The 18,088-nt window shown below is 31.0% G+C and overlaps 4 protein-coding genes across 4 annotated transcripts; 1 reads left to right on the top strand and 3 right to left on the bottom strand.

The window, feature by feature from the left end:
* Positions 1-944: 944 nt before the first annotated feature.
* Positions 945-2,883, bottom strand: LOC110657927 (peroxygenase). Its single transcript, XM_021815376.2, has 6 exons — positions 2,617-2,883; positions 2,095-2,244; positions 1,880-1,965; positions 1,604-1,698; positions 1,381-1,506; positions 945-1,297 (listed from the first exon to the last, which is right to left on the bottom strand). Exons 1-6 carry the CDS (start codon positions 2,720-2,722, stop codon positions 1,144-1,146), a joined length of 717 nt encoding a protein of 238 aa, XP_021671068.1. The 5' UTR covers positions 2,723-2,883; the 3' UTR covers positions 945-1,143.
* LOC110657958 (eukaryotic translation initiation factor-like) lies at positions 2,800-13,753 on the top strand. Its single transcript, XM_021815404.2, has 5 exons — positions 2,800-2,861; positions 11,437-11,592; positions 11,904-12,072; positions 12,178-12,303; positions 13,461-13,753. The coding sequence occupies exons 1-5, from the start codon at positions 2,800-2,802 to the stop codon at positions 13,506-13,508; spliced, it is 561 nt and encodes a 186-aa protein (XP_021671096.1). The 3' UTR covers positions 13,509-13,753.
* Positions 13,754-13,888: 135 nt separating this feature from the next.
* On the bottom strand, positions 13,889-15,147 carry LOC110657929 (protein PROTON GRADIENT REGULATION 5, chloroplastic). The gene is made up of 2 exons (XM_021815379.2): positions 14,636-15,147; positions 13,889-14,169 (listed from the first exon to the last, which is right to left on the bottom strand). Exons 1-2 carry the CDS (start codon positions 14,894-14,896, stop codon positions 14,065-14,067), a joined length of 366 nt encoding a protein of 121 aa, XP_021671071.2. The 5' UTR covers positions 14,897-15,147; the 3' UTR covers positions 13,889-14,064.
* Positions 15,148-15,785: 638 nt separating this feature from the next.
* LOC110657931 (pentatricopeptide repeat-containing protein At4g19890-like) lies at positions 15,786-17,448 on the bottom strand. Its single transcript, XM_058145208.1, has 2 exons — positions 16,908-17,448; positions 15,786-16,070 (listed from the first exon to the last, which is right to left on the bottom strand). The coding sequence occupies exons 1-2, from the start codon at positions 16,950-16,952 to the stop codon at positions 15,855-15,857; spliced, it is 261 nt and encodes an 86-aa protein (XP_058001191.1). The 5' UTR covers positions 16,953-17,448; the 3' UTR covers positions 15,786-15,854.
* Between the last annotated feature and the right edge of the window lie 640 nt (positions 17,449-18,088).

Here is an 18,088-nt window from a genome sequence, read left to right as displayed (position 1 = left end):
GTAGAAGGCTTCGCTAATTGCTAGATTTTCGTAGTTTGTGATTGTGTAATATGTTATTGGGTTACAACTTGCGATGCTGCTATCAATCTATCTAAAAATGCTAATTATATATTGTGCATTTGAGCTGGAAAAAATCAGTGTACTTGGAGGCTTCACTTTCCAAAATCAATCATTTATGTACCCAGAAATAATAGAAATCGTCTGTTCTTCAATTAAACGAACATTGCCGTGCCTTGTTTCAAGAAACACCATTTTGGTTACCTCTCTTGACTCTCCCCTTAGGTCCTTTCCATTTCATTTGATTACAAGAGTGACAAAGGCCTTTCATTGTGGGCAGTGGGGAGTAGCTGAACTTGACATCACTTGAGGAATGGATGAGTAAAGGCAAAGCACCAGCCCTGGAACACTCTCTGAAGCTCTTCAACGACTTAAAATCCAGGAAAGTTCAAGTCATTTTGGTTCCATCTAGAAGAGAACATGTCAGATCAGCCATAATGGATAACCTTGTTGATGTTGGTTATCACAGCTAGTCTCGTATTGACGTCAGAATCTCTCTTTTTCACTGTCAAGCATTCATGCTTTCTCCAAGTTGTATGCATATGTTTCAAGGGAATGCATATACTTCTAGTTTAATATAGGGGTTCAGATGATGAATTGGATGGGGTGACGAGTATCGCATTTGGGGCATTCTTGGAGACCAATATAGCAGCTTTGAAGGGCTCCTAAGTGTGAAAAGGACATTCAAACTTCCAAATCCGTTGTATTATGTTTCTCGAAAGATCATCTATCTATGGCATTGCATATTTGGTTCAACTCATCTACTATATTACTAGTGTGTTTTTGTGCCTCGAAAGATACCTGCTCTGTACTGCTCTACTGATAAACTAGTGTTGAATTTTTTTAGAATTGAAACAGTTCTTCATTGCCTTTCAAATCAGTAAGCATTAGGGAAACAACATATCCACAACATTATAGCTGAAAGGGGGAAATAAACTTCACAAACTTATTAGTATGCACGCCAAACATAACAGAACACAGAACTATATAAACGATTTTCTTTGCTAGTTCTAGGCTTCCTGCAAGATACCTAATCTGAGCTGGTCTCTCAACTTATTACACTAGTATCATTAGCTATGGGAGCCATTAACGCATCTTAGCCTCACTTCCCCTGTTCATTTTAGCACAATACTCGAACAAGCTACCATCAAAACAGCGCCGAATAGCTTCTTTAGACAGATAGCCTTCATCATCTCTTGCAAGAATGTAGAGGATACCCCATTCTAACTTGGACGCAAACCTGCATGCCATTTAGGAAGCATAAAACCAAAGTTTGAAACCAAGAAATTAAACAGAAAGTTTAAGCTTGTTACTGAAACAAACCATCCAAAGAAGTCGAAGGCGAGTCGCTGTCCCTCTGTCAGGTTCCAGATCTCTCTAAAGGATAACTTGTCAGGCACTGTATTAGCATACTTGCTGAAAACGTTTTCAAAATGGACAGGCATATATCTGCATGGATGTTTGGTGAGCATAGCAAGTAGCAACAGATCAAGGTGTAAATATTAAGGATATTGACCAGGGTAAATGTACTTTAGTGAATCCCTACCTTCCTTCGGTGTCATATGTTCCTGAATCACTGCCGTGCTTGGCTCTATGTATGTTATTTATGTATATGGGGAAAAGTGGGGAAGGAAACCATCCCTATATATGAAAACAATACATGATAATTAACATTTTATCATTAACCTCAACAAATGGCAAAAGTATTGATGATAAAGAACTTGAATATTGAAAAATTGAAAGGTCAAGTACTTAGAGACCTACAATTATACAGCACATATATGTGTGATAATTAATCAGAAATAATGGTGGAGTTACTCACAGGCAGAGTAGCATAGCTCAACGCTCCATTGACAGCAACAGCCAAGATAAGGGAGAGAATTGGATTGAAACCAATTGCACGACATCCTGTGGTAATTGGGGAATGGGGGAAATTCAGGACGAAGGGAGAAAGGACAAGAAAATGAATATATATGGAATAAAAAAACCTTCTTGATCTTCTCTTTCTATATATATTTCCAATAAAAGAAACTTTACCAGTATAAGTCTCCCATGGGTAAACTATTCCATTGCCATCTTGGTCGAAAAAGGCAACATGCTGCTGGAGGACACTCAAGCCATGATGCTTATGTTCGGGTGTTCCATGAGGATTTTCTGTATCAGGAGCTTGCAATGCTCTTGCCATGTCTGTTATGCACAGGAAACAGAACAATGGGGGGAGAGAGAGTCGAACTTGTTACCTTAACCAATACACTTACCACTAGGCTAAGCCCAGTGCAGAATACATAAAAATTCTCTATCAAGAACCTAAAGCATAGTTAATGCCTATGGGTTGCACTCAAATAATCATCAGCAAAATCTGCTTAACTGTGAACCCTAACCCTATTTAGACATTACATGGGGATTTAGACGAACATAGTTCAACACAACTTCAACATGTGCATCTTGTAATTTGTAAATTTAGGATGTGGTTCACACTTCAATTTAGGGGTAATGGCTTGATAAATCCAATTATTTTAATTAAGAAAAACTTGTAAAAAAAAAAAAAAGAGAACTTACAAGGCTTAGGGAGGGTATCTTCCAAGTTATCTCGAACAGGTCTCTCATAAGTAACAGGTGCAAGAGGTGCTGTTGTTGCCAATGAGTCCTCAATCTCTGTAGCCATATCTCTTCTCTCTGCAAAAGTTGTTCTCTAATGGGCACTTCTTAATGCTATAAATGAAGCTAGGTTTTCTACACGAAATGAAAGCGCTGCGTGGCAGCCATGCCGAGAAGACACGGACGGTTGCTTGCGGCATCTTGTGGTTTGCTTGTTGTAACTTGTACACCTTGTAGGTTTTCTGAAGGGTCGTTTTACGGATGGCAACGGATATTCTGGAGTAATTAACGCGGTTGACTAATATATAATTAAATTTAAAATGAATTTTATTTAACAAATAATATTCTATTAAATTTATATTTTATATTATTGGATATTGCTATTAAAATAAACGTAATTAATTAAATATAATTTTATAATATTTATGAATATTATTATATTTTTATATATTATTTTTTAAATAAAAAATTCAAATAATTTATAAAATTATTAAATTTAAAATTATAAAATATTAATAAATTTATAAATTTTATTTAAATTATTAATTAAAAAATATAAAATTAAACTACTTTAAATATTATTTAAGCATTGATAATTGATTTTGAAATAAATTCAAATTATTTAGGATAAATTTAAATTAAACATAAGAATTTAAATAATAATAATAATAAAGTTCGAATAATTATATAATTTTCACGGACATTTTATCCATTATAATTTCTAAAACTCTCGTTTTATATTTTTTTTTCTTTTTTTTATTTAGATTATTCACATTAAATTGGTATAATATTGTACATATTGCAAAATTAGAGTTTCTTCAAAGATAGGATTACAATTGCTTATGGACAACCTCATGAGATTGCCAATTGATCTCTCATTTCTTATTGTGGAATCACTTAAATTGAAACTCTAAGTTACCTAAAATTTATAGAGATAATTATCCATCACCTGACTTGTAAAGAGGGTTAGAAAATATAATAAAAAAGGAATATTTTATATTTGATATTTTTAAATAAAAAAATGAAGAGAGTTAAGTTATTTTTAAATTTTAATTTTAAATTTTTATTAAAATTGTGAAATAAAAAAATTATATTTCATAATTTTAAAAATATATTTTAAATATAACAATTGTATTCGTAATGCTTAAAATTTTTATTATTTATTGAAATTTCTAAATATAAAAATTATTTTTTTCTTATTCCATGATTAAATTTTTTTTATTAAATAAAAAATCTCATTATTCTGGAGACGGTTCCGTTATTATTAAATTAAAATTTATTAATTTAATTCATAATTATTAATCTAAATATACATTTTATGTTTATATATTAAAATATAAAATTTAATAACACGAGATATTGATTTAAATTTCTCAATCACTTTATCTATAATTGATGTTATTAATTTTTTAATAGAATTATATGATATTTAAATTAATTTTATATGTATTGAAATTATGCTTAAATTTTTTTAAGCACAATTAAGCTCAAGTTAATTTTATATATAAAAAATTCGAACGAATCGAATGTCACCTCTATATTTAATTTATATATTAAGAGTTTTTTTTGTTAATTTATTAGTATATAATATAATTTTATTTGTTAAAAAATAAAATATAATTAAAAATATAAGTTTTAGGTATGATTTTAACAATATTATTTTTTTACTAAAATTATCATATTTAAATATATAAATATATATAAATAAATTATTTTTTAATAAAAAATAATATGTTATTACGTGGGATGAGTTACGGGGATCAACGCGAGGAGAATGTTTTCTTGTTCTCATTCCCATCTTGCACAAATCGAGGTGGAGGCAAACTCGGAGAAAATTGATTGAGTTCGATGCAGATTGAATTGAGTTGGAGAACTTTTGCCATTTCTATGGCGAATTCTATGTGGGCTTTTATTAATAATGGGCCATAAGCCCAATGGGCCCTATATCCATTCCCGCATGAATGAACAAAAGCCCTCCAATTTCTTTCTCAGGAGTGGACAGGAAAGGAAAATAGAAAGTGTAACGAATGGAAATTAATAAATAATTTATTATTTAATTATCATATAGCTTTTATGTTTAGATATTATATTTATAATTTTAATTTTTATAACATTTTTTTTATATTTTTATATTTTTTTATTATAAAATGATAATAATGAGAATATGTAATTGTGAAATTTCTACGAGATGAATAAGAGATATATAAGTGAAAAGATGTTATACTTTTATTGCTTTGAAATTTTTGATTAAATATGATATCGAGTTTATAAGTATATATTTTTACAAAAGTTAAAAAAAAATTCTTTCCAAATGAGCTCTCAAATTCCTAATAAATAATATCAGACCCTGTGATTTGGCAAAACGAGTAGTTGAGAGATTCTGGTAGACCCAATCAAACAAGAAGATACTATTCAAAAGAGATGCATGCTTAAGGAAACAAAAAAAAAAAAAAGAACTTTCATTTGAGGAGAAGCAGAGCCGGTAAATGGTGTGGGCTCCAAATCTCTAACCGATAAAAATATTATAAAAAGTAAAAGAGAAATTAAAAATTTTAGTTCCTATTTTTTTTAATTATTATTCAAATAAAAAACTTTTTTTTTCTTTTTCCTATTGATCGAACAAAGCACAAATTGAGCATTTAAGCAGAATCTCTCCGGTCGCAAGAGAAGAAGAAGACGAAAATGGCAACCGAAACAGCAATAAAAGGAAGCACCAAAGAGGCCACAGCTATTGTTGAGGTAGTAGGTGTAGAATAGATTTTGAGGCGTGATGAATTACTATTTTTAAGGTATTAATTACCCCTACTAAATTGCTACAAGGTTATGGCAATATACCTCTAGGATATAACAAAGGCTGAAATCTGTAGACAGCAACTCCTGAAGATTTCCCTTAAGAACTTTTTATATGAACTGAATTTAGAGTGACTAGAAGAAAAGAAGAAGAAGTAGAAGTAGTATATTTCTGAATTGAAAAACTCATCCATATTTATAAAGAATGAAAAGTCATGGCACATTTTCTAGATAGACACATTTGTTTATCTCTAATAGATACAACTGTTTGTGTAATAGACATGTCTGTTTATTAAAAGACACTTATACAAATAGTTGTGTATATGTTTATTAACAGACACCTATATAAATAGTTATGACTTTTTGTATAGAATAGACATGTCTATTTATTAACAGACACCTATACAAACAGTTGTGACTGTTTGTATAGAATTGACATGTCTGTCTATTAACAGACACATCTACTTGTTAATAAACACATCTGTTCGTAATTTATTTACAAAAATTATAATATGATAATTATTTTATTTCACACATATACGTGCCAAGTGCCATAATAGAATAATATATATTAAATTATATATATATATATATATATATATATATATATATATATATATATATATATATATATATATATATATATATATATATAATTCTATACATATTTCACTTTTGTCATTCCTTCATTTTCTTATATTTTAACAATATAGGAATTTTTTTTCTCTCTATACTGTCTAACATACAAGCTATTTATAACAATTTCCCACTTAGCTTGTATTGTTAGATCCCATTGTTTCATACATAATGAAAAGTATCTTTCGATTTAAACTTTTCCTTAGTGTAAGTATTTTAAAGTTTTAAAGAAATCATGATGGCCTTAGCTTAAACCTAGATTCTTATTAAATAGAACTGAAATACTACACACACGAATTAATTAGTTCGACTTAAAAAGTTCACAAAAATTTTAGCATGAATATGGCCTTGTGCTACCTCCTGTTTTTATGAACATTTACAAAAGTTATTTTCACTTTTGTTGAAGCGGCATCACTTCCTATGTTTATATAGGTGAAGTTTTCTTTGTAATAATTTTAAACTTCATTAAGAGTATAAATACTCATCCTCATTCCATTAACTTAGTACACTAAGTACTTAATTACAACATTTACTAATGACTTGTTGTTACCGTTTAAACTTTATTTAGTAATAATACTATAAAGTAGAGTTCCCATCATTAGTAAATTTAATGGAATATTTTTAATCCTAATCCAGCACACGTATTTTTTATCATATCTCTCGAGAGCCCCTTTGTAAACGGATCTGCCAGATTATTACAAGACTTGACATAAGTAATAGTAATAATTCCATCAGATATTAATTGTCTCACATATTCATATCTTAAGCTAATATGTCTAGACTTTCCATTATAAATTTTATTATAAGCTCTAGACATTGTTGCTTGACTATCACAATGTAAGGAAACAGTAGGCATCGGTTATGGCCACAACTTGATATCTAGTAAAAAATTTCTCAGTCATTCAGCTTCCTTACCAGCTGCTGCTAGAGCTATAAATTCTGATTCCATTGTAGAATAGGTTATACAAGTTTGTTTCTTTGATGCCCAAGAAATAGCACATCCTCCTAATATAAAAACCCAAACGGAAGTTGATTAATTATCATTAATACTAGTTATCCAGCTAGCGTCTGTATAACCTTCTAACACAATTGAAAATTTATTATAAAACAAACCAAAGTTTATAGTTCTTTTTAAATAACCAAGAACTCTTGGAATTGCTTTCCAATGTTCAATACTAGGCTTACTAGTGTATCTTGATAATTTACATACTGCAAAAGCAATATCAGGTCTAGTGCAATGCATAGCATACATTAAGCTACCAATTGCACTAGCATACTCAATTTAAGCAACTGCTCTGTCAGAATTTTCAGTTAATTTGGAAAAAACATCATATGGAGTTCTTGCTTCTTTGACTTTTAAATGATTAAATTTATTTAATATTTTCTCAATATAATGAGATTGGTAAAGAGCAAAACTCCCACTGTGTTTTTTTACTTTGATACCTAAGATTGTATCTACTTCTTTTAAATCTTTCATTTTAAATTTTGAGGTTAGATACTTCTTTGTATCATTCACACCTTCCATATTTGTTCCAATTATAAGCATGTCATCAACATAAAGATAAATTATTACACCAAAATGATCTGTAAACTTGGAATAAATACATTTATCAGCACTATTATGTTTCTCATGCTATTGTTCCGGTGCTTGTTTTAAACCATATAAACATTTAATTAATTTACAAACTTTTCTTTTATTCCCTGGTAAAACAAATCCTTTTGGTTGCTTCATATATACTTCTTCTTCTAAGTCACCATTTAGAAATGTTGTTTTAACATCCATTTGATGTACATATAAATTATATATTGAGGCTAAAGATAAAAGTACTATAATAGATGTTATTCTAGCCACTGGTGCATATGTATCAAAGTAGTCAATTCCCTCTTTTTGTTTAAAACCTTTTGCAACCAATCTAGCTTTAAAAGTTTGAATTGATCTATCTGTGTTATATTTTCTTCTGAAAACCCATTTGCATCCTATTGGTTTGGAACCAGGTGGCACATCAACTAGAACTCATGTATTATTAAATAATAATGAATCCATTTCATCATTGATTACCTCTTTCCAAAAGGCCACATCTCTTGTAGTCATTGCCTCTTGAAACATTTTAGGATCATCTTCTACATTTAACAAAATTGGTATTTTGTTAAGTACAACTGACCTATTGCCTTCTACTAGAAAAACAATAGCCTGAGAAGATATAAAATCTAGATGTAAATTATTTTCTTTTCTAATACGTTGACTTCTTCTAATTTTATTAGAAGAATCTAACTTTCTTTTGTTGCTAGAAGTTGATTCAAAATTAATATCAATACTAGAATCATTACTTTGACTTGAACTATTCATGGGCTCATGTATAGGGTCATTATGAAATTTATTTTCAATAAATTCAACATCCCTAGATTCTACAATTACATTTAAGTCTAAATTTAAAATTCTATAAGCTTTGAAATTTTCAGCATAACCAACAAAAACTCCTTTCAAAGCTCTAGGACCTAATTTAGTTCTTTTAAGATCTTGAACTCTATAATATGCTAAGCAGCCCCATACTCTTAGATAGTTCAAGCTAGGTTTTTTATTTTTCCATAATTCATATGGAGAAATCTTAAATTTTCTAGAGGGAATTCTATTATGTAAGTGACAAGCAGTAAGTAAAGCTTCTCTCCATAAGTTTGTTGGCAAATTATATTTCACAAGCATAGAATTAAGCATATCCACTAAGGTTCTATTCTTTCTTTCTGCCAACCCATTTTGTTGTGGTGTATAAGGTGTACTAATTTCATGTATAATTCTATTTTCTTCACAAAATGAAGAAAATTCAATGGAAAAATACTCACCACCTCTGTCATTTCTCAAATTTTGATTTTTTTTTCTTTTTGATTCTCAACTTCAGATTTATAAATCTGAAACATTTGGAATGCTTGATCTTTATTTTTTCATTAAATAAATATAAGTATATTTGGAGAAATCATCTATGAAAGTTATAAAATACATATTTCCTCCTTTAGTCAATATTCCATTTAATTCACAAATATCAGAATGCACAAGTTCTAATAACTTAGAAGATCTTTCAACTTTTGGAAAAGATTTCTTAATCATTTTTGCTTGTATACAGATTTCACAAGATTTTTTATTGTCATCTATATATAAAATTAAACCTTGTTTAGCCATAAATTTTAAAGATCTAAAACTAATATGTGCTAAACGATCATGCCATAAAGATAAAGATGACTCAACAGTATAAACAGAAATATTCATATTATTATTAATACTGAGTTTAAACATTCCATCACATGAGTAACCTTTTCCCACAAATAGTCCATTTATGAACACAATTATTTTATCGGACTCCAGAACAGCCTTATAACCTTTCTTACATAATAGACTAGTAGACACAAGATTTTTCCTTATTTCTGGCACATACAACACATTTACTAATAATAGCTTCTTTCCAGAAGTGAAGTTTAATTCAATACTTCCTTTTCCCACCACTTTAGCGGAATCATGATTGCCCATTAGAACTTTCTGCCCATTTACAACTTCTTCATAATTTTTAAATTGAGTCTTGTCATTGCAAACATGAACAGTAGCCCCAGAATCATACCACCAATCATTGGATTTGGTTGTTGTAGCCATATTGAGTTCTGTTACAATTCCAATATGCAAATCTGATATCATTGCAATCAATTCAGTAGTTTGTTCAACTATATTTGCTTTATTGGAATTCTGAGCGCTATTATTCGTATTTTATTTCTTATGTTTCTTTAGAAACCTGCATTCACGTTTGTAATGTCCTTTCTTACCTAACAAGTTCTTCCTTTGATTTGCTGTTGCTGCCATAACTAGTACTATTGCCTGCTGCTTAAGAAAACTTTCTTTTACTTCCACAATTTTTCTTTTGAAAATTCTGACTTCCTTGCACAAAATTAATTTTTGTAGTAGATTCAGAAACAAATTTCTTATCACGATTTCTTGTCTCTTCTTCAATGTGCAAGTGTTTCTGAATATGTTCAAGAGAAAAATCTTCTGTGGTATGTAGTAATTTCTTTATATAATCATTCCAACTAGGAGGAAGTTTTGCTATTATTCCTTCTACTTGCAACGAATCAGGAACTATCACTTTCAAATCTTTAAGTTTTAAAACAAGGACATGTAACTCATGGACTTGATCCATAACAGATATATTATCAACCATTTAGAATTCAAAATATTTCATGATGAGAAATTTATCCACACCTTGTTTTTTCTGAGTTGTATTTGAACTCTAGTGATTTCCAGATTTCCATTGGAGACTTGACAGAAGTAAATAGATCATATAGCCTATCTGACAAGTTGTTAAGAATATAACCTCTGCATAGCAATTCATCTTCTTCACGTTTGTCTCGATCTGCTTTCACTTGTTTAGAATCTTCTGGAGTTGGTGGTTAAATAACAGGCAGACTTGGATCAAGTATATAAGAAATCTTCAATGTGGTGTGTAAGAATAGCATCTTGTATTTCCAGCGAACATAGTTCGTCCCATCCAAACGATCAAGTTTCACAAACTCTTGATTCATCACGGAAACAGCCTTGGACTCCATTGCGATTAATACCTTAAAATTGTTGAGGTAGTGGGTGTAGAATAGCCTTTGAGGCGTGATGAATCACTATCTTTAAGGTATTAATTGCCCCCCCTAGATTGCTGCAAGGTTATTGTAATATACCTCCATGATACAACAAAACTTGAAATCTGCAGACAGCAACTCTTGAAGATTTCCCTTAAGAACTCTTTATATGAACTAAATTTAGAGAGATTAGAAGAAAAGAATAAGAAGTAGAAGTAGTATATTTCTGAATTGAAAAACTCATCCATATTTATAAAGAATGAAAAGTCATAGTATATTTTCTAGATAGACACATATGTTTATCTCTAATAAATATAACTGTTTGTGTAATAGACATGTCTGTTTATTAAAAGACACCCATACAAATAATTGTGACTATTTATATAGACATGTATATTTATTAACAGACACCTATACAAATAGTTATAACTTTTTATATAGAATAGATATGTCTGTTTATTAATAGATACCTATACAAATAGTTGTGACTATTTATATAGAATTGACATATCTATCTATTAACAGACATACCTACTTATTAATAAATACATCTGTTCATAATTTATTTACGAAAATTACAATATGATAATTCTTTTATTTCACACATATACATACTAAATATTATAATAAAATAATATATAATAAATTATATATATATAATTTTATACATATTTAACTATTATCATTTCTTTTATTTCCTTATATTTTAACACTATAAAAATTCTTTTCATATATTGTCAAACATACAAGTTATTTAGCTATTGGGGCAGAGAACCCGCAACTGCACAAGCTAGAGAGGAAGTGGACCTTCTGGTTCGATAATCAATCCAAGCCCAAACGAGGCGCCGCCTGGGGCACCTCTCTCCGCAAGGTCTACACCTTCGACACTGTTGAAGAATTTTGGTGGTATACGATATAATATGTATCTCTCTTTCTATGAATATCAGAATATGTCCGTAGATCCGGTATTTTTTTAATTGTTTTTTGCCTTTTGTTGGTTAGTATTTTGAGGTTTATGAATTATTAGTTTCGTTTTTTTTTTCTTGATGATTTATGCTTGGAATAAATTTTTCCCTGGCATTATTTAATCAATTCATTGGGTTTAATTCTTCAATGATCTTCCTTTCTATTTTCTTACGTTCATGTTGTGCATTCTTGGTGAGCTTGTTTGGTATAAAGAGGAACAGTTCAATTGAAAGTTGAATGCTTTTATGCAGTTTGTATGATCAAATATTCAAGCCCAGCAAACTGCCTGGAAATGCTGATTTCCATTTATTTAAAGCTGGAGTTGAACCCAAATGGGAAGATCCTGAGTGTGCTAATGGAGGGAAATGGTCTGTTACTTGTGGAAGGAAGGCTATCCTTGACACCATGTGGCTAGAGACTGTAATCTCTCTATTCATTATGAATTCTTTTGCAAGAGTGATTTAATTGTCAGTTTTGTTACACAAGTTATGTTGGCATGTAACTAACGGGTTTTTAATTGGGTAGTTGATGGCTTTGATTGGGGAACAATGTGATGAGACCGACGAGATTTGTGGTGTGGTTGCAAGTGTGCGCCAAAGGCAGGATAAACTTGCATTGTGGACGAAGACAGCAACGAATGAGGCTGCCCAGGTTCAAATCTGTTTCCCATCCTCCCCTGTCTATATGCCAAAAATTGAAGTATAAAATTTGCTTGGCCAATTTAAATGATGTCTTTAAGCAATTGGTTTACATTTATTTTTGTTGCGCCTTAGCTAATAATTTAGTTAAATTAATTTCATATTACGAATTTCACCCTAAGGGCTTGCTTGGTTTCCTTGCCTATAGTGGGTGCAATCTAAATGCTACCTACATTGTTATGATTCAAAAACTCCCATACCAATCCCCACTTTGGCAGTTTCAAGGAAGGGGGAAAATTGTGATTATCTTATCACATTGATTGGTTGGACAAAGATTAAGAATACCGAAATAATAATCAAGAAGTGAGTTGCCAACCTAAAGTACAACACTGATTTAAGTCTACAAACTGATTGGAGTTTTCATAAGCATGAGAATCTGCAGTTTAATGTGATGATGGAGGTGATACTGATATATTATGTTGGTTCTTAGAAATGTTGACAAGTGCCTGGCAACTCCTAGTCTCCCAGCATACTTGATGTGATGATATTACTAAGTTCCATAGATTCTGGCCTTTCTTTCACTTCTGAATCTCTTATTTGCTCTTTTCTTTTTTCCCCCAGTTATCATCGTGCTTTTATTCTCGGTATTATTTCTTATTTGCTAATTAGTAGGACACCATTGTGTTTCCCCATCTTTATGTTTACTTGATTTCATGTATGTTTATCATCCTTATCTAAGTTGCTGAAATTGTTACTGCTAGAACGCTGTTTTCAAGATCAGTTCTTATTTATTTATGCCTAGGTTACCATTATATGCCCCAGTGTCTTTTTCTCCCCTTGACGAAATGTATTTGTTATCACCTTTATTTAAGTTGATGGATCTATCGTTGTCGGAACTGTTAACTTCGGTTCAGGTGAAAGAACTTTTGGTTGATTTTAGCCTGGGCCATAATGCAGTATGTTGCTGTCTTGGGTTCAAATAGAAAAATAAATGTGCAATGATTCACTAAATCTAATAACAAGTTGTTTTCCCACTAAAAGGCTCTTTTTTTTGGTTGGTGTCTTTCTTCCTTGAATGGTTTGTGTTGGTAATATATACTTTGTGTATTTTGCTTCTGTACGTGGGTGTATTTGATTAAGAGGTAGATCTAACTGTCTTGGTAATTGCAGGATGATTCTAGGAGAGAGAGATCTGTCAAAGGCCGATATAGCGTATAAGCTCTCCTCAATAGTTTTGCAGCATGGTTTTTCGTTTTGCATGATCAAAATCGCCATGAAGTTAAAATATATTTCAAGGAAGATTCCCTGAATGGATGTATTTTAATGGTTGCTAATTTTGTTATTTGACAATTTTCTACTTTCGTTAAAGTATTGTAGCACCTAGCAATCTGTCTTAAAAGAGAGACACACAGATTGTTGCGTCTAATAAATGTTGAAGAATGCCTCAATTCATTTTTTGGAAACATGATGTTTTTGTTGCTTATCATATGGGTAGATGTGTTATTAATGCCATGTGAATGAGTGCCACTGCTAGTAGCGCAGGTGGTTTAGTCTATTTGAGTATTGCTAAAATTTCTTGATTTAAAGAACTATTACTATTGTTCGATAATTTGAGGACAAAGTATTATTACAACTAAAATGACTAATGATGTGGGAATATAATGAACATTATGGTTCAAAGGTACGCATATGAAGAGATCTTTTACATCCCAAAGTCTTTTAACAAAATAAGATATGGATTTGAAGCTTCTCAAATGGTGATGATAGCCTTTCCTCAAGCGAGGAATCCAAGTCTTTCTCCATTCTTCTTGGCTAACCTGATCAGTCCTTGCCTTTGTTTCGAGTCTGCTCCTATTGATTTGCAGAATTCATTAATCACCTGTACATTTAACAGCATAAGCAACTCTGTAAATTTGCTTGAAATTTATCAATTAACTTTTCTTTTTCTTAAAGAAAACAAATTATCACTAAAATTATCTATAAATTACTCCTACCCTTTTCCCCACAGAAAAAAAAAATCCACTAGAATACAAAAACCAGCAGACCACTGAATAAATCTGTGGTCTAAAATTGAAGTAGATGTTCGGTACAGCTGTGCTTGTGGCATCACACAGAGAACATGAAAACAATATATACAAGTAAATAAATAGATTGAAATATATATACATATATATATTTAAAAAATTATGCTTCTAAATCGGTCTAATTTTCAGGAGATAAAAAAAAAATCTAACTCTTTATTTGTTTAGAAAATAAATCAAGAAAAAGTAAATATAGCAAATTTCTCATCTGCAAGACCTACAGAGCAAATCTAACCAAAAGAGCAGAAACACACATAAGTTTACCTGAGAGTGTAAGGAAATTGCTTTGCCTCTAAACTGGTTAAACCTTTTCTTGCCAATTATGTTGCGAGTGACAACGACAATAGGTGCAAAAAGACCCTTCCCTTCATTGACGTTCTTCATCATGGGCGCCAATCTTACTGGCTTTGCAACCCTTACATGTATTGGCACTGACTTAGCCAACATGCCATAGTCTTCACCAACCATAAATGAATTGATACCAAAACCTCCTTTAAACCCAGTTGCTGAAATTGAAGCGGCCATTGAAAAACACCCAAGAGTAGTGCTACAAGTTTCTCTGTCTTTCTGCTTGCAAGAATCTGAGATGTGTGCTTTTGGTTGGTTTTCCTTTTTCTTTAGGTTCTTTGGGTGTGGAGAGGATTTTTTTGGCGTAAAACTAGAGAGCCTTTGGTTTTTTATTGGAGGATGGTGTGAACGAGAGCTTCATAGAACAATAATAGCCACAAATAGAGAAAGCTTGAAATTTAGTGTAGATTTCTAAACACGTATATTACTTGTCCTGCTCCTCTAATATAACTTATGGTCCCCAATTAAGTTGGAGAAAATCTTGATCTAGAATTTTGGTGGTTCTTTCTTCTGGGGAGGAACCCATCAAACCATTGTTCACACGTTGGATCTTTGTTGGACAAATACTAGCCATTCAATTTAGGTTGGAAGTTTGAAGATTACCTAATTAACAAGAAAATTGAAATCAGAAAAAGAATGTAAGATGGGAATGGAGTTCAAATCAGAATAGTTCATCTTATTGACTTGGAATAAAATTGAATTAAATCAGAATAGTTTTATGGCTATTGAATAGGTTTGTTGGAATGAGATACTACAAATTCAAATTGCACCTCATGTTCCCATGTTCTTGGAAGTTACTCAACTGCGAACATGAATGTTCGGTTTGAATATTAATCTAAGGGCCCGTTTAGTATTGTTGCTGAAACTGCTGTTGAGAAAATCATTTTTTTAGATATAATAATTAGAGAGTATTAAAAAATAAATAAAAATTAAATTTGATCAGTTTTAATTATAAAAATATTAAAATAATGAAATAATTTTTTTCAAACTATTTTTTTTAATAGCATATAAAATACTATTTTTATTGAGAAAAGTAATTTCAATTTTTAAAACTTAATGCGAAACATACTGTAAGCTGATATCATAAAAAATTTTACTTTAGTTTGTCTCCAACAGTGAATTTACATCTCAGTAATCATACCAACCTCCCAATCTCAGCAAAGCTCCTGTCCATAATTCGCATCGCTTCACGGGCTCTATCGAAACTGCCATTACCAATTAAAGAAGTAGCACAAACGATGAACAACCTCATAAAATGCCTAAACTTTGCAAACGCAATTGCCAAATTGAAGAAACCCAATGCCACCATCGAACCCGCCTCCTCTGCAAGTGAAGCAACCTCTGTAATGACCTGTTCACGGGTCAAAGAATCCGGGTTGATTTGGAGATTAAGCATCGGAGATGATGGTTTGAAGTATGGATTTCTTCGATTACATCTAAAAAGATCGCAGAAAAATAGGTTAAATATATAATTTTAATCCTAACTTTATCAAAAAAAGTCTCGTACAATCCAAAACTTTTAAAACTTTGCATTACATATCTAAACTTGATAAAACTAAAATTAAGATAACCCTGCGAGCTTACACCAAAGAGATTGAAACACACTCGCAACAACATAAATTTTTTAAGCTCATATGAATAAGTTATAGTACAAAAATATAATAAAATCATTTTACATTTAAAATTATCTAACACTTACGATTTTTTTTTATTTAAATCCTTAAATCCCAATTCACTAACCCATTATATCAGAAGACCAAATTTGTGCAATTTCTTTCGATTCACCCCGATGAGAATGGCCATGCAGCAGAGGTACTGCAAAGAGAGTTTGGATATTGATTTCTTGTCTCAAACCATTGATGTGGTTTCTTGTCTCAAACCATTGATATAGTAAATACTTTTGGTGAAAATGAATCTGAATCCCATGAAGGATGCATTTGATCACGTTTCAAAGAAGCAAAAGCTATCTAGTTCTAAAGCTCAAGAAGTGATCGACCAGATCATGCAAGAAATTGGAAAGGCAATGGAAATAATACAATCTGGACACTATAGCTCTAAATTTAACCATAAATTTGTTCTCGGTGAGCTTAATGAAAAGTTGCAAGAAATTTTCCTATCAGTTCAGTGGAAGGCAGACAGAAGAAATTTCTCAGAAATATATCTAAAAAAGGAAAAGAGAATTTCTTACCTTTAACGCTGGCACACCATTGAACCCATCTCTCCCTCTGCTCATTCATACCAACCCTTTGCATCACAACACCAAAGACACAAGTTGGTTTATCGCTCACAGATTGTCCCTTTGCAACTTACCCGAAACCCATTGACATTACTATCACTACCGCCATCTGAGATCGCCACAACATCACACCCACTTGCAATCAATAGCAGACCCATCTCCCTCAAGAGACTAAGATCACAGCTCCTTTACCCGACCTTCTTCTCATATACTAGACCACCCTCAAGCCTCGCACTCCACTGAAACCAGTTCACCAAAACCAATTTCCTCAATCGTTTCATACCCACACCCTACTCTTTGATTCACAAGCAGCTCCTCCTTTGAGTGTCCATGGTTGCGCAGGCCGATGGATTCAAGGAGTCTAGCCTCTGCCAAGCCAGTTGATTGCGAAATCTAAGTTAGTTGATGGATTCAAGCCGGATATTTACTTGAACCCGATGGCAACAGTCGAGGTTTTCTCTCTTTTTCATTAATTTACTTTGTCTTTTTCGTTTAATTTCCAAGTCAGCATTTTTTTACATCTCACTCATTGGCTGTTTTATTCACTCTTTCTGTTGATTGGACTCGCAGGATTACCTTAATTTTAGTTTTATCGAGAGTGTAACAATATGTTTTAAAAGTTTAAAATATTATAAAATTTTTTTAATAAAGTTTAAGGGTAAAATTATATATTTAACATAAAAATATATATATATATATATATATATATATTAAATTAGTTATCAATTTAATGTAAATTTGATTTGATTTTGATGAGATTTTAATTTAATTTTTAATAAAAAATTAAAATTAAATCAAATCATATAAAAATTTAGTTAAATACTTTATTAGAAATATATAAATATAGTATTTTCATATTAAAAATAGGATAAATAAGAAATTTATAAATTAAAAAAATTCATAAATTTATTGTTTTAAGATTTTAGATTGAATGTAATTTTAAATAATAAGTGTATTCTTTGCCAATAAAAAAAGATTCCCCAAATGTCTAGAGGAGAAGAAGGAGAATAAAGAATGGTTTTTTTTTTTGTTTGAGATAAAAAAGAATGGGTTGTTGAAGGCATGAAGCTGAGAATAGAACGAATTAGTTTAAATCAAATAATATTAATAGATCAAATTATAATTATTTATAA

The sequence above is a fragment of the Hevea brasiliensis genome, chromosome 4, assembly GCF_030052815.1.
Source record: "Hevea brasiliensis isolate MT/VB/25A 57/8 chromosome 4, ASM3005281v1, whole genome shotgun sequence".
NCBI lineage: Eukaryota > Viridiplantae > Streptophyta > Magnoliopsida > Malpighiales > Euphorbiaceae > Hevea > Hevea brasiliensis.
Note: the sequence above shows the minus strand (reverse complement) of the source record. Positions and strands in the feature narration are given on the sequence as shown.

Excerpts from the sequence above, each read along its gene's own strand:
- LOC110657958 (XM_021815404.2), top strand. The coding sequence starts at position 2,800 with ATGAAAGCGCTGCGTGGCAGCCATGCCGAGAAGACACGGACGGTTGCT. Across the intron at positions 2,862-11,436 it reads GTTGCTTGCGGCATCTTGTG|TTATTTAGCTATTGGGGCAG; the intron begins GTTTGCTTGTTG and ends CAAACATACAAG. Across the intron at positions 12,073-12,177 it reads ACACCATGTGGCTAGAGACT|TTGATGGCTTTGATTGGGGA; the intron begins GTAATCTCTCTA and ends TTAATTGGGTAG.
- LOC110657927 (XM_021815376.2), bottom strand. The coding sequence starts at position 2,722 with ATGGCTACAGAGATTGAGGACTCATTGGCAACAACAGCACCTCTTGCA. Across the intron at positions 1,699-1,879 it reads TGAGCTATGCTACTCTGCCT|GGATGGTTTCCTTCCCCACT; the intron begins GTGAGTAACTCC and ends TTTCATATATAG. Across the intron at positions 1,507-1,603 it reads ACATATGACACCGAAGGAAG|ATATATGCCTGTCCATTTTG; the intron begins GTAGGGATTCAC and ends ACATCCATGCAG.
- LOC110657931 (XM_058145208.1), bottom strand. The coding sequence starts at position 16,952 with ATGAGCAGAGGGAGAGATGGGTTCAATGGTGTGCCAGCGTTAAAG. Across the intron at positions 16,071-16,907 it reads ATGGTGTGCCAGCGTTAAAG|GTCATTACAGAGGTTGCTTC; the intron begins GTAAGAAATTCT and ends ACCCGTGAACAG.
- LOC110657929 (XM_021815379.2), bottom strand. The coding sequence starts at position 14,896 with ATGGCCGCTTCAATTTCAGCAACTGGGTTTAAAGGAGGTTTTGGTATC. Across the intron at positions 14,170-14,635 it reads CAATTTCCTTACACTCTCAG|GTGATTAATGAATTCTGCAA; the intron begins GTAAACTTATGT and ends TTAAATGTACAG.